The following is a 27,488-nucleotide window of genomic DNA, read 5'->3' as shown; positions in this document are numbered from 1 at the left end:
CAAGGCACAGATTGCCAGTGGAAGGCAGCGCCAGACAGAATCGGAACACATTCCTGCGGAGGGAGCTGGTAGGAACGTTGGGTTGCTCGGTCAATGGCCAGGGTCAACGGCGGCGTGGTGTATTCCGCAAATATGCCCGTCTGTGAGGGCGGGCACAAGCCGGCGTGAGTAGGTTAAACGTTGAGTTTTATAAGGGCACCACGGGGTGACCAGCCCCTCCCCTCCCACCAAGCCCCACCCCTCCCACCCGCCACCCAGTCCCACCCACCCACCCTCCCCACCCAGCCCCTCCCCACCCGGGTCGCTGGGACTGGAGAAAGCATCTCCTGTCTGGGTTCGTCCTTTTATACGGAGACGATGCCTCATCCTGATTTGATCAATCTCTTTTTTTTCCTTTCCTTTTTTCCAAGTAAGACCCACACACGGACACATCGTACAACCCGACTACGAAAAACTTGGCAGGATCCTTCTGAAAAAGTCTTGAGACTCAGCGAGGCTTTCCTGGGTAAACAAGTGTATGAATTCTAGATTTGAAGCTTTCGTGACTGCAAGGAATCATATTCTTAGGTTTTTTTTCGTGACTTTACCGAAAAAACCTAAGAATATAAGTGTATGAATAATAATCTGGTGAATGCAGGAAACATGTCTATTACGTCATTATCTTTAAGCATTTTAAAATACAGAACTGTAGACCATCATTAGTGTACGTTAGTTGTAACGTTGTTATCCGTTATTGAATGTACAATCACTTCGTCAGGTCCTTCGCAAAATCTTTCTTAGTGTTGAAACTAAACTTAAACTAAACAATTTTTTAATTTTACCAGGTAAGGCCCACTGAGCTGTATAGCTCTTTTTCAGGAGCAACCTGGCCGCAAGTGATAGCTCAACGAAGTGGCTTACCACATAGATGTGTATCGCAGCCAAATACTTTAAAACGCATGTTTATAAATGCGGAGGGAAAAACTGGAGGACTCGGAGAAAAATCCACACGACCACGGGAAGAGAGAGAGAGACATGCAAATATACAGCAGGCGTCAGGGTCGGAATCGAACCCACGACCTCCTGAATACCAGGCGAGGTAGTTAACATCTCGCCACCGTAACATCTCGAACGCAACATCCAGGCTTCACTTGACAGCCGTGCAGAAGCACGTGTGCGGATTTTCCGTTTGCTCCGAGTGTACGGAGGGTGAAAATAATTTCATGTGGACAAGATTTGCCTCGTTAGAGGGAGAAAAAACGTCGATTCACACTTTGGCTCTGTATCCCAGACTTCCCGCGTTCTCGGCTTCCAAATTGCCCCAATTTGGTGAGATTGTGGCGTTATATCGCCTGGCAGTGGTGTCATTAAAGCGAGGCTCGTTATGTGTGGCACATTACTGGGGGGTGGCAGCGGTGCAGTGGTTAGTCAAGTGCCCCTATGAATTACGGTTACCTGTGTTTGATTCACGGCCATGGCTAACGTCAGCTACGAGCGATATCTAAACCGGTCCTGGGCCCCCTGTTTAACCCATTGGGGCACTAAGCAGTAGGGCGAAGTATGGTCAAACAATCCCCATGGACTCATGCTGCGTGGGAAAGCCTTCGTCCAACAGTGCATTGACAAATGGCTGAAAATATGTTATGTATTATTAATTACATTACAAATTCAAGGCCATCAGGGATGCAACGACATATTTCAACGGGGGTACGGCAAGATACGACTATGCCCGCCCCCTCCCTTCTCCCGACTCACTTTTACTGAAATAGTTACGGATGTTTTATACCCGTATAGAATAATACGTAGGCTATAACTATGTATTATTGTTATTTTTTTCCTGAAGATTGTTTTAATTGTTTATCTGTGGATTCGGGGGCCCCGCTGGTGGCCGACTGGGCCCCCTGCGTGTCACATAACGCTGCTGCCACATACCCACCCCCAATAGCTGAGCCCCTGACGGCCGCGAATTCTGTAAAGCCGATGCCCCTTTTGCAAGTCCAGATTCAAGACCCTCCTCTTCTCCTCTGTCTTTGACTCTTGGGAAAGAAAAAAAACCACCCCCACTATATATGCCTCTTCTATCCCAATCAATGGCGGAGCCAGGATTTTCAGGTAGAGGGGGGGCAACCCCTCCAGCAATAAAAAATGATAGGAGTTGTTAGTCAGTTAGGACCTTTGATTTTTATTCGACGCGTGTGCGGCGATGGCGCAGCCGTCGATCGAGGGTTGAATTCGAACCGCGTTGTGTGATCGGCATCGCGCTCGCTGAAAGCGAATGCCCTCAGGTAAGTTGTGTTCTGTATACGCAACTGTGCACAATTCTGTGAGTCACTTATAACTGCTTTGCCATTACTTATTGCCAATAATAGAGTCCCTGGCACGTAACAATATGCTACACAGTGGCAGTGGGGGTCGCAAAATGCCGATTTATTACTAATAAACCCCAATGATCCGATCGAAATTAGGGATTTCGATCGGATCATTGGGGATGCACGTGCCCCCCCCCCTCCCACTGGCTCCGCCAATGATCTCAATAATGTCCCACTATTCTGTGCGCTCTCTTGACAGATGTGTGGCTGAGGGGTGGAGGGCGCCTTTAATGAAACTCGGGGAAAACCGCCCCTACACATCAAGTCTAGAATCCCGAGCCATTGGTTACAGCGGCATAGCAGCCACGGATCATATCCACAGAAGCACTCCGACTAACTAACTATTCACTTTTTGTTTATTTTACCAGGTAAGGCCCACTGAGCTATGTAGCTCTTTTTCAGAAGCGACCTGGCCACAAATGATAGCTCAACGAAGTGGCTTACCACGTGGACATTTAACACATGTTGATTCTAAATGTGGAGGGCAAAACCGTAGGACCTGGAGAAATATCCAAGCACTCACGGGGAGAACATGCAAACCCCCAATATACAGCAGGCGTCAGGTTCGGGATTGACCTCTTGTAGACCAGGCGAGGGAGTTAACATCTCACCACTGCGGCGCCCACACGTCTAGGGTATGCGCGTCTCTGCTCGTAAGGCAAGGGCACCATGATGTGAAATGTGGCACGTGGCGGTGGGAGCCGCACGTTGCTGGAGCTTTGCTCGGCACTCGGCCCACGGGGTGCGAACGTGAAACCCATCATGGCGTTGCACTCCCCTCGAGCCTCCAGCCGGTACTTGAGAGGGAAATTTGCTATTTCATGGAAGGGAATGGATTTCAACTGACACACGTCTTGGCTTTGATAATCCCCTTCACAAACACTGGTGGAACCATCAACCGCATCAGAACATCAACAGGCCGATGTGCACATCTCCTTCATGAATGGACAATTAAAATCAAGCCACAGTATTGCGATTGTGGCCATGATATCCAAACTGTGGACCATATAGCAAGCTCATAGAGACCCATAGATATACATTAAAGACAAATCACAACAGTGTGATCCTAGACATGCAACCCAAACTATAGTAAGGCACTGTAATATGCACTCCTTCAAAGGAGGATTAGCCAAACCACATTAACTCTATATTCTTAGGTTTTTTCGGTAAAGTCACGTAGGTAAAACATCAAAATTAATGAAAATAAAATAAAATAAAAACAAAAATCACGACGTTTCGGAGGCAACACAAGTCTCCGTCATCAGGTGGGTCCGTCACAGCCGAATTAGCTGCATCACTTGATGAATTAGCTGCATCACTTGATGCAGCTAATTCGGCTGTGACGGTCCCACCTGATGACGGAGACTTGTGTTGCCTCCGAAACGTCGTGATTTTTGTTTTTATTTTATTTTATTTTCATTAATTTTGATGTTTTACCTACGTGACTTTACCGAAAAAACCTAAGAATATGATGCCTTGTAGTCACGAAAGCTTCAAATCTACACATTAACTCTCTCCTGAAGACCTCCTGTCACGGTTAGCAGAATCCAGCAATGGCATTTAGCTCCGGAGCATATTGCCATCGTGAATAAGAGTAGACAGAATAGAATGCTCCTTTTAAATATAAGCAATCAAAAAACGACACTCGATTGTTTCTGTTGTTGTTAAAAGCACGTTCCTTCAACAGAACCTCCCTCACGACGAGCGGAGGTCCCCCGAGACCGTTCACGATTGATAACAATCAACGGGGGCACACTTGCCTGATCTATAAGTGCGACATTAATTGGAGAGGTTCGCAATGCCGCGCCTCCCGGAGGGGGACCTTCAAAATAAGCGGCAGCAGGGCACACACGAGGCCAATCCTATATCCGTGCACGCCGGCGTCTAAATGGACAACTTTCCATTTCAGCCGGCGAGCGGAGGGTCAGGGGAGAGCCCCGTTGCAAGTCGGGGGCGGCGAGCGAGAGTGGACATTTTCAGAAGAAGAAAAAAAGAAGCTGCCCCTTAATCTTCGTCCCCCTCAACCCCCCCCACCCCCCCAGTTTTTTTTTTGGATGGCGCCGCCGCGATTCTAAACCGGCACCCAAACCCGGGCGGCTAAAAAAATAGACACGCTCAAGGCCGGCGGTCGTTTTTCGCAGGCGAGGCTCGTTTTTTTTTTTACCGCGCGCAACCTTCACACTCCGGTGCCTTCAATGGGGGATTGATCGACGTCACTTTAAAACATCCCACTGCCCGATAAGCGAAGCGAGTCAATTAAAAGAGGAGGCCTTGTGAGGTCACATTGCTTTGACGCAGATCCAGCGGGCAAAATGCTCTCGCACAGAGCTTTAATTTCCAGCTGTTGAATAAAAAAAAGCAAGCAGCGACTCGTCGCAAATAGCGTGCGAAGACGAACGTCAATTAGAAATTAAATTTGTCATCAATTTACTCTTTTAAATTCGCTCCTAGATGAGCTGCCCTCCAAATTGCTGTGTTTTATACATTTAACATTTAACAGGGATGAAAGAATGCGTCAAGATTCAGTGATCTAAATTGATTTTACCACTCACAACACTTGACTTGAGCCACTTACGCCAAGCCTGTTTTTCTGAAGCAACTGTCCCCAAGAGGGCCAAACAGGTCTGGGCCACGGCCACCTTTCTGTCCGTCAGCCTGCCCACTGCCGCCAAAGCTCCCCAGCTTTGTCCCGAACAGGACTCTTCAGAAAGCCAAGCCAGCTCCTGAAGCAGCTTCCCAGCTCGCAGTGCGACATGTCACTGGCTCGTTCACCCGTGCCAGCTCTGACTGAGACACTGCCCACCATCAGCACGTCGTCCATGTACGGGGATATATATGGGCTGGCTCAAAAGCCAGGACACGTAGGGTTGTTTAATTTATCTTAACAACTTTTTGATCGTTTATTTTTCAAGCTATTATTTCATCTTGTATCATATTAACACCTATTTTTCTTCTTCCTTTTCAGACGACATGTACAAAACTCGATCAATATATAGCGCCTTGGTTACGGCGCTACATACATTACATTAAGATAAGATACGAACTGAATTGGAAGCCTGTTACCTTCCCAGATGGACCTGCGCAAGAAGGTATCCGTCGAGTCTCCCTCCCGAACCTCACGTGTGACGCGGCCTGATGATTATCTTGAACCCCCATCGGGAGAATTAACGTTTTAAAGGCTTCTCAGTTCTAACATTTTCTCTGAACCCACTGGATGGCACTGTAAATGTAAAGAAATTTCCACCCCTGTTCTGATACTAGGGCAGTCGAGGCCGCCTCGATCTCCAGAAGCCTTTGCACTTTGCTTAACGAGGTTTCCTTCAGACGGCAGTCTCAAGGGAACTCCTGTGATAGCTGACCGCAAGGCCACATTGATACATTTTTCAATGGCGCTTCCCGGCCATGGTACAACACACATATGCTTTTTTGTGTTCATGTTCATCTTCAAAGAACACCACCACCGATGATTGATACCCACAAAGCAGATGAAATCCTCACTTGTTGTCATCTCATCCGTATGCCTGGGCTTCCTGCATCAAAGTGCATTTGCAGAGCGGGCATTGAGATGTCGTGGAGAATCTAGGTTAGCGCGCGCTTGCCACTGAACCAGTTAAAAAGTCGAGTTCAGCTCTCATAGCCACGTGGTGCTTCCATGGGGGATTGATGCTGCTTCTGCAGCTGACATGGACGTGAAAGAACACGTGGCATCCTTCACATTTTGCGTGCTTTCAGATGCGCATCTGTGGCCGTCTGGAATGCTCCTCCTTCTGATATTAGGAAGCCACTGGAGCTTTGCCCTGTTCAATCATCTAGAATGAAAACTCATTTCTGTAGAACTGCTTTCAGTGTTTAGTTCATTGTCCTTCCCCCGCACCTCCGATTAGCACGGTGGGCTACATACGGTGCGAAAAAGGTTCAACATACATACAATGGTCCGGTGTGTTTTGACATATCCGTGTCTGCCAATGCAGCAGGCGTCCACTCACCCTCAGACGTCCGAACTCACAGGCCAGGTCGAGGGGCGTCTTATTGTTGTTGTTGACGATGCAGGGGTTGGCCTGGTGTTGCAACAGCAGCTCGGACTGTGAGAGAAAACAATGGGTGTGGGGGAGGATGAAAGACGAATGGGGAGTGGGGATGGGAGTGCGGCAAAGGTAAGAGAGAGGCAAATGATGGCAAAAGTTACACTTCAGCAGCATTGACATCAGCGGTGGTGGCACGTGTCTGGCCTCAAATGATAAAGGTCGGCCTCTGCTGACTTTGGAGATGAGTGGCAGCGATGTGTGCCATCGACGCGGACTCACATCGCATAGGAAAGGGCAGCAGACGTCAGTAACCAGAAAACACTGACCAGAGAGCCCCGGTAGAAGATATTTGATCTTTGGCCCGCTCTCGCATGCTGATGCTGCGCACGCAGTGTAATAACTGTATGCCTCGCAGAATGTAATTATCCAAGTGGACAGCGTTATAGTGGAGGAGAGTACTTCGTCAAATCGTTGCTGGTTCAGCAACGATTTGACTTCCAAATAGAGACGTTTAAAGTCTCAGTGGTTATACTGATCACCTGCCTACCAAACAGGATTCATGGCTCCGCCATGCGAGACATTTGGACTTTGAGCCCAGAGATGCGAGCGGTTGTGCTACACAGCCCTCTGATGCGTGTTCGTGTCGCCCTCACTTCAGTCCCTTGCGTAGCTCCGACCGAGGGAGCGCGTGGATAAGAAAAATCGGGCATCGTGCCGAACAACAAGCGGTAACAACCCGCGAACACATCGGAAGGGCCCCGCAGGACCCGGGGTCTTGTGGATCGCATGCTCAGAAGTGCATTTGGCTGGCTTCATACACCGCACCTCTACCGAGCACACAGCACTGCACCCTAAAGCGACGAGTGCGCTTCGTTCCTGTGTTTACCTGCAAGCAAGGAAAATCGTGCCACTTCCAGTTCTCGTGCTCATTGCTGCAATGCGTTAATCGGCAAGCAAGCAAAGTAAGCAGTTGAACGTATTGGCGGTACACCGGTGCGCGGTATAAAAAAAAAACATTTTTTATTTTCCCGCGATTCACAACCGTGGTCAGAAAATCTTGCGGGGTGGAGGTGGTGCGTCAAAATCAGTTCTCGTGATGTCCAAGCAGTCGGAAGACGAATGTTCGTTAAAATGTTGATTTTAGACCGTTTACTGAGGACCGGTGTGTTACGCTGCACCAGTGTACCGCCAATACGTCCGCTTGCTTTTCGGCGTGCCGTGCATTCACGATCCGTGCGGGTAGCCCAGCCGCATCAATCTCAACTTGCACGGCGGTGCGCTAACATATATCGCCGCGCCGCCAGTGAACAAAACACACCGGGGCCACGATGATGGATTTAATGCGGCGCTTAATGTCCTCGGTGAAAACGAGCTTCTTCTTTTTTCCGCGATAATTGCCTGCACCTGTCAGCACGATAGACACCTTTAAATGGCAAATATATTTATATTTTTTTCCGCAGGAACAAGAGCTAGGGGTAATTAATTTGGTTGCGTGGCACGTCTGCATTCAGTGAGATTAACATTCCGTGAGGTGAAAGGGGACCTTTGGAAAAGCTTTCAGCGCACCACAGTATTTGATTGCGATGGGGAAGGCGGGGTGGTGCAAGAGGGGCCTGAGTTCAATTGCCAACCCAGGCGCCTCTGGAGTTTGTACATTATTCCCCCTATTTTCAACGAAGCCATTTTTATTTCACCAGGCAATGCCCACTGAGCTATGAAGCTGTTTTTCAGAAATGATCTGGCCACAGATGCAAGCTCAACTTAGTGAATTATCACCAATGTGGAAATTTTTAGCAGCCAAACACTCTAAACGCGTGACGTTGATTCTAAAACGTGGAGGGAACAAAACCGGACGACCGGAAGAAAAATCCACGCGACCACGGGGAGAACACGCAAACTCCAAATATGCAGGCGTCAGGGTCGGGATAGAACCCACGAACTCCTGTACACCAGGTAAAGTAGTAGTTAACATCTCGCCACCGTGGCACCTCTAATTACTTAAATTGGATGACAAATAGCAAATGTCGACCCCGACTGTGAAAACTTGGCAGGACGCCCTTGAGGCTGAGGATTTCCTGGGTAAACAATCACAATCATAATGATAATAATAATACTATGTGCTAAATGCTCAACAAAGGCGCTTGCTACCACAGCAAGCAAACAATGAAGGCCACGTGATCAATGTTATTTAGTAGTATACAGGAGGAGTGTGCACGAGTACTAGAACTAGAACTGGGGCGGGAGTTGTGGTGCATTGGTCAGCACACCGAGTTACGTTGTTACCCTAACAAACACATGCCATTAACGATGCACAGCAGTTAAGAAACATTCGCTGCAATTTGACACGGAGGGGGAAGAAAATAATCTAAATGTAGCTTGAAGGACACGCTGTTAATTAAAGTAACGTGATATTGCAGCGTTTGGCGCCCTCCAATTTTACACGTAAAAAAAATTAATTAGTTGCTTGCAGAGATTAAAACCCAGGCATTTGTGGGCGGTATTAGAATTTTTTTTTTTAACAAAAGCACAAAAATGTTCTCGGTATGAAAACGCAGCGGTGTGTGGGGGGGTGTTGACACAGTCTCACTTCACGAGGCAAAGCTCTCAGCGTTCCCAATAATCGATTTTCCTTTGAGTGACCCTTAAGCTAATGCAGAGCGTGTGTTTCAACTTGATCGTTATCAACGAAGAATCTTAACTCCTTTGGCACTTGAACATCCTCTCAATCTGAAGGTCCTTCTACAACTGGGGCCGAGATTTTTTTTTCTTGTCGCTGCTGCCGCTGACCGAGGTTTCGTTTTCCAGCGCCGCCTGGCTCGGCTGCTGCCGCTGCCGCGGTACAACGGTTCGCAATCCAGAGGTCCCCCCTCGGTTCGAATTCGATTCACCGGTGCGGCAGTTGAGAGAATGGTGCAAAAGTTGAATAAGTCGCCGCCACCACCACCCCCAAAACCCCCAACTCCACGCACCCAGCAGCATTATAAATGGATCCACCACAGTTAGTTGATCGGCAGACTGCATGCGGTGGGGTAAAGCGATGGGTACTCCGACCTCTTTCAAGACATCTGGCAAGTAGGCCAACTACTCTATCAACAGGGGCTCTTCTCTCTAGCTCCCTTTAGTGGAGGTCCTTCAGCCAGCAGTGGCGTGAGCGAGCAGCTGCAGGGCTTTTGCTGTTTCCTTCATCCCTTAATTCTAGATTTGAAGCTTTCGTGACTGCAAGGATTCATATTCTTAGGTTTTTTCGGTAAAGTCACGTAGGTAAAAATTTCAAATTAATAAAAGTAAAATAAAATAAAAATCACGACGTTTCGGAGGCAACACAAGCTTCCGTCTTCAGGTGGAACCGTCACAGCACGATAGCTGCACGATAGCTGTATAGTGCTGTGACGGTTCCACCTGAAGACAGAAGCTTGTGTTGCCTCCGAAACGTCGTGATTTTTATTTTATTTTTATTTTACTTTTATTAATTTAAATTTTTTACCTACGTGACTTTACCTAAAAAACCTAAGAATATGAATCCTTCATCCCTGTTTGTAAAACGCACAGTGAGTGCATCAGTGCAAGTGCGCCACCAGTGATACTTCATGATGCCATGCTAACAGCCCTTGCTGCTGAGCAACGCTAATTTCAGAGTGAGCATGTGCGTGCGATTTTACTGGCGATCCGTGGTGTGAGAGCTGCGAAACCATTCCTTTGTTGCAGGCCTGGGGTAAGGAGGCATTCATTATTGCACCTCGCACGCTTCCAATAAGCATCTTTTTATCCCCTCGCAAATCGTGGCAATGCAGCGGCAAGTGATTGTTTGCACGCCGTAAAACGAAGAATCTGACCACCTGCCAAATGGAAAGGCAGCACGTTGAGCACACTGGGTGTGCACCATAGGGGTGCACGTGGGGGCGCGCGTGGGGGTGCACGTGGGGGTGCACGTGGGGGTGCACGTGGGGGTGCGCGTGGGGGTGCGCGTGGGGGTGCACGTAGCAGTGGCGCAGCTATCGAGGGTGCAGGCGGCGCAACTGCATCAGGGCCCGCGGGGCTGCGCTGAGCAGGGTGGGGTAATTATACAGCGGGCCCCATTTAATTAATTGCACCAGAGTCTGTGCCAAAGGATGACCCTTTGGTGATGCACACGAACCACCTTGGGACGAATGATAGCGGAAATGAAATGGGGCGGTGGTGGCGGTTGAATGAGATGTGTTTAATCGACCCACCACAGTTTGTGTTTCAATATTAATAACATATGTGAATTCATTTACAGTCCTTCTCATGAATTATCAGTAATGTGGAGGGGGGGGGGGTGTTTCACTTTACTTCACCAAACTGTTCACTGCGGATTGTTGAATGCGGACTCAGGACTGGCTTCAGAGAGGGCACTCGCCACCGATATCAGGATGGTCATAAATTGAAACCCAAGTCGCACTGGGTTCATGGCGAAACATGCCAACCACCGTGCCACCACCGCTCCACCCTCTTTCAATGTTAGCATATTAAAATGCTAAGTCGATCGCACCATGTTACTGGTGAGTTATATTTGATCGCGCATCACTTGCAGGATGGGAGTCACATCGCACGGTGGATTTCCTGGCACTGACCGCCGTGCTGCTGACGTGAGGGCAACGGAGGCCCGTTTGTCCTCATCGTGCCCCGCACGGTTGCCACGAGGCAGAATGTTATAATTCAGAAGCAACGTCACGTGTTCATAGAGTATTTGGCTGCTATAAATGTCCACGTGATAAGCCACTTCGTTGAGCTATCATTTGTGGGCCAGGTCACTTCTGAAAAAGAGCTGCATAGCTCAGTGGGCTTGAGCTGCTAAAATGAAAAAATATAGAAAGTTTAGTTTTAGTTTAGTTTTGAAGAGATGTAAGAAGATATTTTCAATTGGATATTTTGTTTAAACGGAAGACTTAAGAAACACTGACTCGGGCACACTACAGTAGGAGGCACTATATTTATTACAGCCCTCACAGGTACGAGAGTCAACTACACTATGGTCAGGACAGCTAACAGGCTGCCTGACCAACAACACCGACGAGGTGAAGACGGTGACGAGGACCCCAGCAGCACGACGACTCCACTCCCAACAACAGCCCCCAACCTTCGCTCGGGGTCCCCCTTGTATCCACCTAGCGTGGCCCCCTCTCTGCCTTTGGCCACGCCCCCCTTCTAGAACTCACGAGAAGGTTCCCGGGTTTTACCACACGTCCCCTCTATCCCCATTGCCTCGCGTTGCCTCTGTGGCAGCAACCAGCGCTATGTGCGATACTGACACATTCCCTGTCATCTCTATGGAAGTGAGCTCTTAATTACGCCCTGCGGCAGACACCTTATCCACCCACGGTACACATCCGCTACACTTTGGGAAAAAGCAGCTCATCTCCACAATGCATGCGGTATACGCTGTGATGTGTACCTCAAGCTTATTTAAGCTTACGCATCGGAGTAATGATAAATATGAAACATTTTAAGTGACTGCTGCGGCAGTGGCACATAAGCACAGATCAAAGAAAATAATCACCGCCTTTGAGGCAATTATCTCTGGCCTGACGCTTTATGTTACGATGCAAGGGATGGCGGCAGCGAGGATGAAATCAAAGAGTTTGGTGGGCATGGCTGGACATGAACAAACCAAGAAAAGGAAAGAATGGAGGAAATATTTGGGGGAGGTCTCTTACCCAGCACAGTGGGAAAGTTACCGTCTGACAACAGCCTACCTATATAATAGAGGTGTTTTGGGTTAGATCGCGTACATATATAAATGTGTCGTTAGAACCCGCCACCACCCGACACAGCCAACTAGTAAGGGTTGTCACGTAAACAGAAAATGCCAATTCGTCACTAGTACAGCACACCGGTGTGTTGGAGAGCCAAGCCACAACATTTACAATCTGAGTACGACGTTTCGCCAGTAATTACAACTAGCTTCATCAGGCGACAGCCAGAGTTGTGGAGAAGTCTTACTGTTTTCTAGACGCGTAGATGTGGTGACCACCCTTCTGTGCTCTTGCATAATGTGGGGGGGGGGACGGGATTACTGAGGCAATGTGCATTATGCATGTGCATTATGCGAGCCCTTTGATCTTGTCCTTCCTGTCTATTGTGTGTATTAAAATAGCCGTAAAAACGATAATCCCTATTGGATGATATTGGTCGCGAAAGCCTGCGTGTTAAAGCCTACCTATACTTTACATATATAACACAAACTAATTACGAGGGTACTTGTGGAGGAGAATATAAGAAATAGTTGTGCTCAGCATTATATGAATTATCGCCAAACGAGGACCCATATCTTAAAGAGGGGATCCTTGCCTTGATTATTATCTGGACGGATCACCAGTGAGCCTGACTCGACTGATGAAACCAATCCAGAGTTTTGCTTGTATTGAATCAATACTGCTGAAATGATGCACTTCCAGGAAACCTTGGGGCCAATGACAGGCGAATGAAAAATAGATATATTGACTGCTTATTTACATTTTTAAATAGATATTTTTTGGGCTGATAGTGTGAACGACACAAGTTATGAATTGCATTTTATCATTCGTGATAACAACAGCAACAACTTGACAATAATATCGCAATCATAAATTGCTATTTCTTCTCTGAAGACGACATTGCACCCTAAATTCTCCGAGGCACTGGCAGCAACACTGTTTTGGAGACACGAGGATCAGCGGCTTCGTGTCGCCTGTCTGCCTTCATTCGCAAATTAAACATTTCGCGACCATTTTCTTTCTCAACTCTGCAAGCACTGACTGCGGTGGAGGGGTCGCAACTATAGAGCCCAGCAACCCGAGTTGGATTCCCAGCCGTGGTTACCATCAGGGGTGAATGAAATCTAAACCGGCACACCGACCAGGATTGGTGAAGTATGGTCAAACAACCCCCCCCCCCCCATTATTGACAAGGTACGGGGAGGCCTTCGTCAAACAGTTAATACGTTACATTACTTTGTGAGTAGCTAACATCTGATGAAGAATAAAACAAATGTAAGTGTAGCTCCAATCCGTGCCTCCAGATATATATATACACATTTACATTTATATACACACAATTACATTTCAATCTATAATCCAACAGCCGCATTGGCTCTTCAGACCAACGTCATCGAGCGGCGCGTGCCTCAGAAAGGAATCCGTGGTCTGGTTTTGATCTCCTGGGTCTCATCAGCAGAGTCAAAAATGTGTTGAAAAATGCTTCTGGATGACCAGATGGTGTTGGCAACATGTCAGCACTCCCCGCTCCCCACCCCCGTTCAACGCCAAGATAAGAATGAGTGTGTGTGCCGCATGACAGTTGGTGTGCTGGTCTGACGGGCAGACCAAGACCAACGAGAGTTCAAAGGAAATTAAAAAAACAACTGATAGATGCTCTTCACTTAAGCACCTGAGTACTGTGACTGCCTGGTGGTGCATTTCAAAGGAAACGAAATTGAACCACGAGGCAAACAAAAGAGTAATTAAAGCAGTCATCAAATAAGTGTCGTAAATAGGAAGGGCCAATGGACAAACTGTAAGCCCAGCTAAGCTTCAAAGCAAATAAACAAAAGTGATGAATTAATTATTAATGAGCGGCCTGAAAACAACCAAAACACTTTACTCAACGAGCGATATATAATGCGTACGAGCATATTCCTGTAGAAACTTGCCAAGTTTTATGGTTGTTATATGCGCAGTTTATATGGAGGGCTTGTGGCAATACAATTTGGTAATCAAGCAGCATTTGTTTAACCAATGCTTGGCTGTGCTGATGAGACCAAGGAGATCGAAACTAGACCAGAGATTGATTTCTTAAAGCAAACGCCGCGTGAGATGATGGTCGGTCTGTAAAGCCAATGGGCTGATGGGTTCAAAAGGTAATTGTGTTTTCGCGTTCATACAAACAAACAAACAATACAGGTGGCGTTGTCATTGATTGTGAAAACCTGCAAAGGCAACCATTGGCAATCGCAGCTTCAGGCCGGCGGAGTGTCAGGTCCGCTGCAAAGGGGTTAGCGCCGCCGTGTGCGTAATGGCCTTTTTAAAGCCGCCGCTCAGATCAAGCAGTGGCGAGCTGACACACAACTTCGTCATAAATAGCAGCAGCAGCGGCGGCTGCGATGGCGGCGGTGGCACACAGTACGTATATTTAAAAGGACATGAGTAGCCGTTGCGTCAATCCAAAGTCAGCTTTCGGGGGGCACGTGTTTGGGCAAAACCTGCTTGATGTAGACCCACTGATTAACTGAGAGAAAAAAGCTGTGAAATTGATAAGACTCCAACGTATCAGGACAAGTTTTTCTTTTAACACCCGTGTTTGACAATGACGTGTGGGCTGAAATATTATGATACTGCATTAGCAGTGATGCACAAGGACAAATAACAAAAAACTCAACACGTTCATCAATAACACTGTCATCAAAAGAAACCAATATTTCCTATAGTAATAGAAGACGTTTAAGGCAATGGCCCTTTTTCACAGCAGGGAGATATCTCTTCAACGAGAAGGCACTGTTTTTTTTCAAGCTTTGTGAAGCAGGTTGCCAAAATCATTGCTTCAAAAAGAATGGGCCCTCGGCATGAGAGGTACAGTGATACCAATGCATCAAATGCACCACTGTGACTAACAACAATCATCCATTTTTTGAAAACCGACTTAGCAAAAGGAGTAATTTGCAATAAGTACGTGTATTTAAAAAAAAACTCATCAGTACAACAGACCTCCCTTTTATCCACAGTGACACATCGTACACCCCATTATCTGTGGGGTCATCCGTAATTTTACTCCACTTCTCCGTGGGGAAAAAAAAGCAATTAGTCGCAGACAACGGGATGAATTTGCCAATAGGAAGGCGTTTTGCAATGCAGGACAGGAAAATCGCGGGTGTTCGGGATGAAAAGGGCCCCATATATAATCTGAGTTTTCGCAGACTCTGTGAATCAGAGGACCTCTCCTGTACTGCATGTTGTGCTCCGGCCTGTGTAGCTCGGTGGTGGAGCGAGCGGCTCGCAATCAGAAGGCTGCACGTTTAAAATCCTGGCTGGAAGTTGACTCAGCCCATCATCCCTCTGTGGTCAATACAATAAGCACCACTTTATCAGGAAAGACAACTGTGTTTGTCCTATTCTTGGTTCTTTCGGTAAAGCCACGTAGAAGGGAAATAATAAAATAAAAAACAATTTTTTCTCACGACGTTTCGACTGCAACACAAGCAATCATCATCAGGTGTGAAATCCACAGCAAGAAAATTTGAAAAAAGTGGTGGTTTTTCCTAACATCAGCACCAAGGACAGCGATTTGGCAGTTTGCCAGATGGACGAGTCCATCTATATTAGGAAAAGAGGAGGGGGGAGCAGAAAATGGAATGCGGTCTGAAAGTCACCATAAGCGTGAACACAATCAATTAAGACCTGAAATGGTTGATCAAATCCTTCCAATAATTGCTAAGCCAGAATCCATCTTTGTCCTATGCCTCCGCCCTAGGAATGAGGAATTTCCGTCACTGGCTCCAGGGCTGTAAACAGGAGATGAGTACCACCCGAATTGTCATTTTGAGCACGAAATCAAGTTCGATTTTTTATGGCCTCCCTTAAACAAAGGCGGCTATTGCGGCATTTGCTCCCATTGGATGTGACGGTGAGGAGCAGGAGAGGAGCAGCCTCACCACTTGGTAGTGTCCATTCTGCACGGAGAGGTGCAGTGGGATCTGCCCGTCGCCAGACTGCAGGTTCACAGACGAGCCGGCCTTGAGAAGAATCCGCAAAGGCTCCACCTTTCCCTGCCAGGCCGCGTAGTGCAGAGGCCTGAGGCCTGTTGTGAGAATAACAACAACAACGATAACAATCATAAAAATCAACACACAAAAAAACACACTCACAGGAATGCACAATTCTATCCATCACGTGTCACCCTCCTGAATGAGAGTTAATGCCCATGGCAGATGCTTTCCGACGTTTGCAATCTCGTGCAGCTATTACGGAGAATCCTGTGCAACCGCTCGCATTGTCCCACCAATGGATCCATTTCCTTCCTCTTCCCCTAACTTTCCTCCCACGCATTTGCCGATAACCAAGTCGCATTAAACGCGCCTAATCTCATTAGAGCTCAAGAGGGTAAGCGTGGTTGTGGTTGAGCCTGGTTAGCACTCATATTGGAGTTTGCTGTGGAATGCCAAGTGTTGTTGGCTTGGACTGTGAGAGGAGATCAGGAAATGGGAATACAGATTTTTTTTTCTTCTATTCGTGTGGAGATTTGAGTGTTATCGCCAGGCATGCATGGGTTTTCTTTGGGCACTCCAGTTTCCATCCACATCCATAATATCGGCCAACCGTCGCAATGTGGGGCCCCATCTGAAATGAGTTTTGAGATTCAGGCGTTCCTGAATGAGGAAAGGGCATTTTCTAAAAATGATTTAACATTTTATTAATATATATACAGGTATATACATAGGCGGCGATTACACTGTGCCTACATGCACGGGGGCATGCTGGGATACAGTGCTTTAAAGCCGCCCTTACAAAATCTCATTGTAAATGCTCTTTTAAATATATTTTTCTTCGTATCATCTATATACACGTGCATATACAAAATTGTGCCTTTTTCAAATCGGAGGGGGTATAGAAAATACTGTAATAAACCGACATTGTACCTTTGTTATCTTTCATGTCCACGTGGGCCTGGGCCTCCAGAAGAAGGTTCATTATCTCCGTGTTCCCATTGAGGGCTGCATGATGGAGGGCGGAAAACCTGCGCGAAAAGACACGGACGATGTGTGTGACGGACGTCAGCCCTCGAATGCGGGTGACACACAAACTTTGATGATTTGATGAACTGTGGTCGTGTGGATTTTGCTCCGGGTCCTCCGTTTTTTCCCCCCCTCCACACGTTTGTAAATATGCATTGAGTGTATTTGGCTGCTATTATGGGCCACTTCGTTGAGCTATCATTTGTGGCCAGGTCGTTTCTGAAAAAGAGCTATATATGTAGCTCAGTGGGCCTTACCTGGTAAAATTTAAAACATAGTTTGATTAGTTCAACTGCTTTTTGTATTTAGTTTGTTGTCCTTCCCCCGCACCTCCGATAAACACGGTTGCCTACTTATGGTGCGAAAAAAGTTCAACGTCACGTAGGTGAAAGCAATAAAATAAAAAAATTAAAACAACTAACAACTATTTTTTTTTTCACCTACATGACGTCACTAAAACTTCTAATCTAGAAAAATTCAACGTACATACATACATTTCTGAAATGGGTAGGGGGTAAAAAAAAGAAATCAACCCATGATGATGACTGTTATCCTGTGGTGAGCACAGAGGGATATTTTTTGACATCTGACCGACTGTTGTTAGGGCCGTTCTACACAGCCGTGCTGTGTATCGTTGTAGCTGCTCGTGTGTTTGCTTGCTGCAAAATCTGCAGCACACAACGATGACATTTTATATTGGTAATGGGAATAATTAGTGTTCGATATAGCACCTAATGCACCGGGGCGTTTCAGAGTGCTCTGCATCACATCTCACCTCGACACATTTCAAAGGGCACCCCTCGGGGTGGCAGCTCTCCGTGTGCAGCACAAAGTGACTCGGGTGTTAGTTTTGCAAGTAGGAGCCGATGATTCTGATGTTTCATTCCAAAAATTCCCCCCACAAATGTATCAAATTGTGCAATTGGAATCTCCCAAAAAATATTTTCACTATTTACCAACCGTGTGCGATCATCGATCAAAATTCCTGATGAGGCTACAAAGTGATCCGGTAATTATGTATCGTTCAAATCACACGCAGGACGTGTATTGTGCATATTAGGAGAGTAATGATCGATGGATCCATCGATTAACGTCTCATCCGAAGCTCGCAATACGTGCATCGAATCGCGTGCGCAAGAACTCCTGTATGTTCTCGGATTCATGAAATCATGGCTTCCAAGTGACCCAAACAAGCACGAGAGCCCCACTACATTCACAACAATGTACAAACAAAGATACACAATAATCGTTTCCTGACTTGCCTTGTGATCCGTGATCATGACTATTCACAACTTACGTAGCCAACCGCGCTCCATCGGAGGCGATTCGTGAGAAGGAACGGGGGGATGTGAATTGTTAACAGCCCGAGTGCACGTGGCACGCTACAAAGTTTGATGCAGATTCCTTTTAATGCCATCATCACTTAACTTGGCCCCATTTTTTGGTTGCAGAGTTTACGGTGGAACTGCTCTGCTGGCCACCCGAACACCAACCTCTCGTTCACTCGCCAACTCCATTCTTACGACACCTCCGATTAGCACGGTTGGCCACGTACGGTTCGAAAGAAGTTAAACAATACATACATTCATCTTAGATTTTCACTGACACCACACATTTTTTTTACGTGTTTTTGTGTTTCTCTGTGACCCGTTGTTTTGGCAGAATCAAGACTATGAAAAACATTGCAAGCTTTACGCTTTCCGGCATGAATATAGGTGTCAAGACGTTCAAACACCAAATAGACATCCAAACAAGAAGGCATCGTGTCTACATTAACCCCACATGCCTGTGGTAAAACGTGTTTTTTGCATTTGAGTCTTTCTGCGGTTGTGCCCTTGGAGTATGCTGCACATTTGTATGTTTAATAATACTTTGCTTTCGGGGAACAAAAGACGCACATTAGAGAGCTATCAACGTACAAGGTCGTATTCAGAGTAAAGCCTCTGTATTTGAGAATTTGTTTTGGATCAATTCAACGAGTCCAAAGAATGTGGACTAAATATATAAATTTTGGTCAATGCAGAATAAAAAGTAAAAATGTGGATTGATGAAAAAACGATTTTGACATCGTGGGAAGCGAGATCACTTCTATCTCGTCACTTCTATGCTGTTCGTGACAAAAGTGCCGTCGTTTTTGCCGATGTGTGGTGGCACTTTTGTTTAAATTATTCAAATAAAGTTGACATTTTTGTTTCATGAGGACCGTCGTCTTACTGATGGAACTTTGCGTGAAAAAAATATGAATCCAACGATTAATACAGGTGGTGTCCGGTTTACGACGATCCACATTTACGACGTCTACATAACGCCACCATCGATCGATTGACGACGCAGAAACCTGATTCACGATGCATCGTCTGACACGAGTCCGAACACATTTGAACAGAGTCTGTCTGGTTTACGATGTGACTCGGCGTGGAGGTGTTGTTTTTGTTGGATTTTTTTTACCGATTAAACACCGTTATATATGGCTGATGAAAGGAAAAACACATCAGCAAGTGATGTTTCTACTGCTTCTACCGCCTTTAGAAAAATAGGGGTCCGATTTACGATCGGGTTTCCAGGAACGCATCGTGTCGTAAAAGTGGGGACCGTGTGTATTTGAAATCGTTGCAATTATTTCATTTTGTTCCGAAACTATTTATAAAAAAAATGCTATGCATGCAAATCGGAAGTGAAATCTGTACTTGGGCCGAAAGGTAAAAAATGTCGGACATCCAAAAACATTTAAATATGAAAACGTTTGATACTCTCTCTCTCTCAACGTGGGGCTCTCTCTTTACAGATGATTATCTGCCGGGACACCCACGAGGTTTGGCGCACACACTCTCTCGCACTCTCGCACGCTCGCATGCACGGCGTGAAGGGGAACATCTCCCGCTTGGGCACGGGGAGGACACGACGGAAACACCTCCCGTCCAAAGATCGGCGGCAAACTTTGAATTCCACTCTACGAGCGCTAATGCTATCTGCGCTGCTTTCAAACGCTGTTCATTCACACATTGAGCTCCCGTCTGCTGATCTGCACACTCACCGAAGAGACATTTGTTTCACGGTTTTTTCACCTGCGCGGCTTGCAAACCAATGTGATGATCCCCCTGTCTGAGTGCATTATCATCATCGTCTAAGTCAACGTAACCCCATGCAATGTCAATTACTTTTACATCCATTTCTACATCTCTTGCTCAAATATTGCCTGGCCAATAGTGGTTACATAGGCATAACTATTAGGAATTTAGTATCGTACAATATTGTATATTTCGATTTTGGACTGTATATGCCAACACAAAAATGGTTGGCTCATGTATGTATGCTGAACTTCTTTCGCGCCATACGAAGCCAGCCGTGATAATCGGAGGTGCGAGAGAAGGACAACAATCTAAACGCAAAAAGCAGTTCTAAACAAACGAGTTTTCAAATCTAGATAATTTAAAAGTGCAAAGCTCCAGTGGCTTTGTAATATCTAAAGGAAGAGTGTTCCAGACGGCTGCAGAAGAGCATCTGAAAGTGCGCGAAATGTTCTTTCACGTCCATGTCAGCTGCAGAAGCACCATCAATCCCCCATGAAAGCACCACGTGGCTATGAGAGCTAAACTCGACCTTTTAACTGGTTCAGTGGCAAGCGCGCGCTAACCTAAATTCTCCACGACATCTCAATGCCCGTTCTGCAAATGCACTTTGATGCAGGAAGCCCAGGCATACGGATGAGATGACAACAAGTGAAGATTTAATCTGCTCTGTGGGCATCAATCATCGGCGGTGGTGTTCTTTGAAGATCAACAAGGAAGATGACACTAAGTCTGAAATTTAACACCCTGCAATCATCGCCATTATCGGCCACGGGCAATCCACTGGTGGATGAAGGCCTCCTGGCTCCCAATCCTGCGATGTGATGATCCCACTATTAATTTATACAATTTCGTGCGTAGACTTTCATGACCCACATTATAATAAATACGTTTTTCGGATTAGATCATGTCGGGTAGCATGTAAAAAAGTTACCAACAAATGTACAAAATTGTGAATGTGTTATCTGCTATATCGGAAGCAGATACTGATTTTAACAATTGTTCTTGTTTATCCATATTCCGGTTTTGCTGATGAACCTAATCAATTTGCATATTTGCCCACGTGACAACTTGATTTGATTGGCTTTGTCAGGTAGTGGTATAATGTATTTTTCTTAAAAAAATACCTTATACCACTACAATATAATCCAAATGAAACTAATGATGATTTGATACAATTTTCTACCAGACTGAACTCACCTCTCCCATGCAATTACTGGTCTGTATCATTAATTAATGCAAATATTCATAAGTATTGTAATGAATTGCTATACGAATGAGGGTGATTGACATCCAAGAAAAAACTCATCACAAATTCATTATATCTTGCTGTGGAAGTATTATGGGTAAAAGTATACATCTCTTCTGCGTATCCTGGTATAAGTAAAAATATGTTTTAGTTCTTTGGACTGATGGATTTTCAGACCAACATTATATCGCGATAATTTTATAAAGAAAACTTCGGACAACGATCTTGACATTCAGTATTTCCTCAGCAGTCAGGCTCGCTTGAAACTAATTTTGGCGAGCTGCCAGAGGCTTATGAGAAGAACACATCTGTTAGATATGGGTCCCAGTTCAGCGCAAAACGATAACATGCATCACGCAAAGTAAACACCTTGCAGTTCACCTGCATTGCTCCATGCAAGCCTGACTGCTGATGAGGCACTGAGTATGATTCTATTGCACCGATGTGGCTAAAACCATGCATTCCCAGAAGGCTGTGTGGCTCACAGGATGTCTAAAAAAAATATTTTTTTTACGTGGAGGGACGGATACATAAAGGGGGCATCGTGTCTCCTGATTTATTTTGTTATGAAAATATCTTGAAATGCTGCATATGATGAATAGATGCCCTAGGCTGTGATGCTGCATATGATGAATAGATGCCCTAGGCTGTGATGTTCTGATGCACAGTCCAACCAACCCTAGCTGAGAGACTCTCCCCCAAGAGTAAACCATCAATGGACCATCAATAGACCATCAGTGCACGGTTTGCTTGAACACTTAGTGGATTATTGGGTACTGGCTTTGTCAATTAGCGCAATGATTGACTGAAGGCCTCATCACACCAAAGTAATCACTCAAATTTAAATGGTGGCCACTGTTCAGTTGAACCTGATCATTTAGTGCATTGATATCAAACCAAATAACAGTTCCATTGGATAAATGTCAGCATAAATTATATATTGTGCATCTGTTTATTAAAGTAAATATTATTATTACAGGAATTTAAAGCTGTATTCAAAATATAGCTTTAGCGTAAATTAGTGTAAACATATTAGAGCTGATATTTAACTTAAACAAACCATGTAATTTATAGTTGTGTATGCTTTGAACCATGAAAATGTAATCTTGCTAAAATAGCAAATAAAAATGTAATTATGTAGGAGGCAGACATAAAAAAAAATCTATTTTATTTCAGACTTTTCACTTAAAGCCATTTCTAATGTGTTTAAACAACCAACACCTTTCGTAGATATTTATTTAGAAAGGATTATAATTCAGTAATTATACTTCCACTGCATGAAAATGTGAAAGTGTTTATATGCTATCGAGAAAATATATACCAACAGCTGTTAATAAACTTCACATTATTTTTAAGCCAAATAAATAAGGCAACAACAAAGTGGAGTGCCTAATGAGAAAACGTGAATTGTACACAAACAATGCCAGAAGCGTGGACACGTTCACAGTGTAAGCCCACGAATTTCCATTCATCTGCCAGAGTCTGTATGGACGCGCAGAACTTTCAGTGCGGCAGAAGCGCACATTCGCACACACGGGGAATCGGGGACTTTGCGCATGCCGCGGCGTTCGGTCACGTTCCATTTATCTCCACGCTGTAGGCCCGACCCATCGCACACAGCTGTCCGAGTGACAGCAGTCAGTCGTCGCCTCCGCCGTCGCTGTGCTTCAAGACAAATTGGCAGCGCCAGGGGTGCGTTGCCGCTAAGTCACACGCCGCGAACGTCGTCTCCCGACCCGCCGCCGCTCGTATAAGACGCCGGCGTGCGACCGCGGTGCTGCACGTGGCAAAGCTCGCAAAGATGTCTGCCGGGGGGTGGTTGTGGACGGGTGCGATGGACAGGCACGTAGCGACGCATGCACGGCTTGGTGGCAGGGTGACCGGGTAGCACGTGGAAGGATCCATCATGTTGTGCATGAGACCTGCGAGGCAATGGACTACCTGTAGAAAGGCAGCATAGCAAGCGCGGTCTGAAGCAGACATATCCCCAGAACAAGAGCTGAAACAGGTGATAAAGCCTTTGCAGCGCCAACGTTTTGGAACAACCTTGCTTCCTGCCTTAATATCGAAAATCTTCCTTCAATAAAAATATCCTGAAACAGAAGATTAGTGCTGGATACAGCAGTCACATTTGCCAATGTGATTTGTAACTTTGATCCTTACCTGTGTATGGATAGGCCAATGTTAATGTGGCCTATCTTGGTGTGGTCTGCGAGTGTTTTGCTGTGGGTTTTGCTGCCTTGCCCAAGCTTGATAAGTCAGACATATAATTAAGAAAACTACAGGGTATTTAAAAAAGATCGACCCAGTTTCAAAGCAGTAAATTTCACGATGGAAACATGTTACAATTACACAAAAAGTTACAAACGGTTTAATGAGTTATCAAGTTTGACTAACCATTTTATAAATGCTCTATGTGCCCTCCACCTGCTGTACGGACAACGTCGAGACGATAGTTGAATTTGTCCCAAACGCCTCTCAAAGTGTCATCTTCTACTGAAGTCACCGCTGCCGTGATTCTGTTTTTGAGGTCTTCCAGATTAGTCGCTAATGGTGGCACAAAAACACCACGGTCTTTGACGTATCCCCACAAGAAAAAGTCGCAGGGTGTGATGTCTGGGGATCTTGGGGGCCAAGAGTGTAGCGCCAAGTCTTGGGGCCTCGTGCGACCTATCCAACGTTGAGGCGGTGTGTCTTGCGAATGACTGAGGCTAGGGGCTGTTTGTGCACTGGGAGAGGCATCTAGCAGTAATCATTTGAAACTCTATGCCCCGCCCTCTCTATGCCCCGCCCTTTCAAGTGGTAAGAGTTTAATTCATGGGCGGTTCGTGGTTGCAGAGATATAGCGATTTCAAATCGGGTCCATCTTTTTAAAACACTCTGTATATATAGTAACGTAAAGCTTTCGTGACTGCAGGAATTCATTCTCTTTGGGTCTTTCGGTAAAGTCACGTAGATAGAAAAAAAATCACCACGACGTTTCGATCGTGACTTTACCGCAAGACCCAAAGAGTATATATAGTGACTTGCTTACCATTTCCTTCTATTTTGCACCCACATGGTGTTTTTCTATTGTTTACTGTTGTAACTTGCCAACCCGCCCATACTGGCCATCTGTTAAAAAAACAGCTTCACAGCTCAACGGATTCCTCCTGCAGTCGAAACAACGATTCCCATTCCGATTCTGACCTATTGCACGCAGTGTTCTTCCTCGCATGCCCGTGGTTTTACTGGTAGGAACCTCCTGGTTACGCCTAGCCCACAGGAGATTATTGTGTCCGTCCGTCCGTCGTGCAGGGAGGGGCTGGGTGGGGAGGGAGGGGCTGGGTGGGGAGGGGAGGGTGGGGAGGGGCTAGGTGAGGAGGGTGGGGCTGGGTGGGGAGGGGAGGGTGGGGAGGGGCTGGGTGGGGAGGGTGGGGAGGGGCTGGGTGGGGAGAGTGGGGAGGGGTTGGGTGGGGCTGGGTGGGGGGTGGGAGAGGTGGGGCTGGGTGGGGAGGGGCTGGTTACCCCGTGGTGCCCTTATAAAACTCAACGTTTAACCTACTCACGCCGGCTTGTTCCCGCCCTCACAGTCGGCCATATTTGCGGAATAAACCACGCTGCCGTTGACTCTGGCCATTGACCGAGCAACCCAACGTTCCTACCAGCTCCCTCCGCAGGAATGTGTTCTCTGGGCACTCCCCGTGTCCTCCCGTGCGCATGGCGATGTGCTGCTTCCTTGCTGTGATGATGTGAGCAGCACCATCATTGAGCAGCTCTCAAAGGCTGGGTACACAGCTCCGCTGAGTCGACATTTGCAATGGCTACAAGCAACACTCAGTCGATGCAACTTGGCAAGTGTGAACAGAACCTCAGCGAACTACAACTGAGGCAGGCAAACACTCATAGAGTATAACATATCATGCACTTGAAGGTATGTTGAACATTGATTTTAAAAAAATGTGTACCAAGACGAGAGGTCACACTGACTGTTACTATCCATAATAGTTTTTTTTGGTTAACGGAAATAGCGGTTCAATCTAGATTTGAAATTTTCGTGACTGCAGGGATCCATACTCTTTGGTTCTGTCGGTAAAGTCACGTAGGTATGAAACTAAATAAATTAAATCACGTTTCGGGCGCAACACAAGTGCCCGTTATCAGGTGGAACAACCACAGCAAGAAACAATTGCCCACTTCAGCAATTTATTTGAATTTATTTTGTTTTATATCTACGTGACTTTACCGAAAGAACCAAAGAGTATGTAAATAGCGGTACGTTGGAGAGTAAACCCACAACATTTACCATTTGAGTACCATGACGTTTCACCGGTAATAACCGGTAATTATAATTAATGGTAATTATAATTATAATGGTAATCATAATTACAACGACCAACCTCATGAGGCGACAGCCTGCTCTTGGCTGTGGCAGCTTTAACGACACATTTACATTTACGCAATCTAACCTAAAAAAAAAACCCTCCTCTATTATGGATAATAATGGTGATGAAAGCCTACTCCGTGTTAATCTCACTGTCACTATGTACGTAGATTCAAGTGAGTTACAATAGGGGGAAGCGGTGACAGTGAAATGATGGACAAAGTCATTTGGCAGTCATTGGAAGGGTTTCCCAGCACGGTAATCGTTGAGCCGTCAAAGCGAACATTCAGCAGAGGAGTCGGACAAGGAGGTGTGCCTTCACCAAAATTATTCACAAGATTGCCGACTGTATAAACAGCGGCACGAAGGTAGCTTGAGAAAGTATTTGCCTCCGATTTACCGATGGCACAGTCATAGCACCGATGGAACATTGAATGACTGCACCGGAAGGATGCGAAAATGAAAAAGCGTGAGCAAATGAACCTTATGGCGGGACCCCGAGTTCCCGTATAAACGGAAGTCAAAATCGCAATTAATTCATTTATTTTTGGCGACTCCGTCCCACCGCGCACATAAACACCGTGACCCACCTGGTGCGGATCATTCTGTTGTCATGTCCAAGCGTAGCAGCAGCGAGGACGAATGCCGTAGTCATAAACAAAACTTTGAAACTTTGATTAACGCATCGTGTAGAGCTCGTCGAGAGGAATAGATTGCCATATCGTTCGCCTTCAACGGACATAAATGACGTCGCAACGCAGTTGATTGCGAGAGCCGGGGGCTTTTGGGACCCCGGGGTCCCGCCATAAGGTTTATTAGTGCAACAAGGACACAATCCATTGATTTTGATAATGTTGAAGTTTTGTGCAAAACTAGCTACTACTGGCCAAGACTAATTAGAGAATCTATCGAAATTGAAAGAAATCAAAATAACTTTAACCGTTCGGATAGCTACCGCCTTAGTGCTGCGTGAAAACGAATCATCAAATAATACATTATTTAAATGCATGCTTACAAAGCGCAGCGTACTTCAGTAGGGATTACCGTTGGTAGGGCTATTTTAATAAACACAATAGACAGGAAGGACAAGTTCAAAGGGCTCGCATAATGCACATGCATAATGTATGATGCCTCAGTAACCCCCCCTCCGCCACATTGTGCAAGAACGCAGAAGGGTGGTCACCACATCTACGCCTCTATATAAGGAACGAAACAGTAAGACGTCTCCACAAATCTGGCTGTCGCCTGATGAAGCTAGTTATAATTACTGGCAAAACGTCGTACTCAGTTTGTAAATGTTGTGGCTTGGCTCTCCAACACACCTGTGTGCCGTACTAGTGACGAATTGGCCACGTTCTGTTTACGTGACAACCTTTACTAGTTGGCTGTGCCGGGTGGTGGCGGGTTTTAACGACACATTTATATATTTACGCGATCTAACCCAAAAACCTGTATTATACAGAAGGCTTCATATTCTTAGATTCCTACTTGAAACTGGATTCCCACCACCACCCATCTCAAAAGAATTCTCTCATCAAAACGCTATACCACAGAGCCCATGGCATTTCTGACCAACACCACCTGGCCGGTGAATTAAGACATGTACATCGGGCCCTCAGGATGCACGGATACTCTGACCGCACTATCCGCCAAGCTGTTTCTCCCACCACACAGAAACAGCCACATGAAACTCCGACCAAAACTATCACGTT

General features: G+C 46.1%; 1 protein-coding gene across 1 annotated transcript in view; it reads right to left on the bottom strand.

Moving 5' to 3' along the window:
* The window catches only part of LOC144730364 (caskin-1-like), a 413,671-nt gene that overhangs the window by 75,841 nt on the left and 310,342 nt on the right, over window positions 1-27,488 (bottom strand). Inside the window, exons 3-5 of the mRNA XM_078611135.1 lie at window positions 17,001-17,098; window positions 16,017-16,162; window positions 6,335-6,430 (exon numbers count right to left, since the gene is read on the bottom strand). Of these exons, the coding sequence (XP_078467261.1) occupies window positions 6,335-6,430; window positions 16,017-16,162; window positions 17,001-17,098 (340 nt within the window). The remainder of the gene's footprint in view (window positions 1-6,334; window positions 6,431-16,016; window positions 16,163-17,000; window positions 17,099-27,488) is intronic.

This window comes from Lampetra planeri, chromosome 35, assembly GCF_965212315.1.
Source record: "Lampetra planeri chromosome 35, kcLamPlan1.2.h2, whole genome shotgun sequence".
NCBI lineage: Eukaryota > Metazoa > Chordata > Hyperoartia > Petromyzontiformes > Petromyzontidae > Lampetra > Lampetra planeri.
The sequence above is the reverse complement of the archived record's forward strand: the minus strand, read 5'-3'. Positions and strand labels throughout refer to the sequence as shown.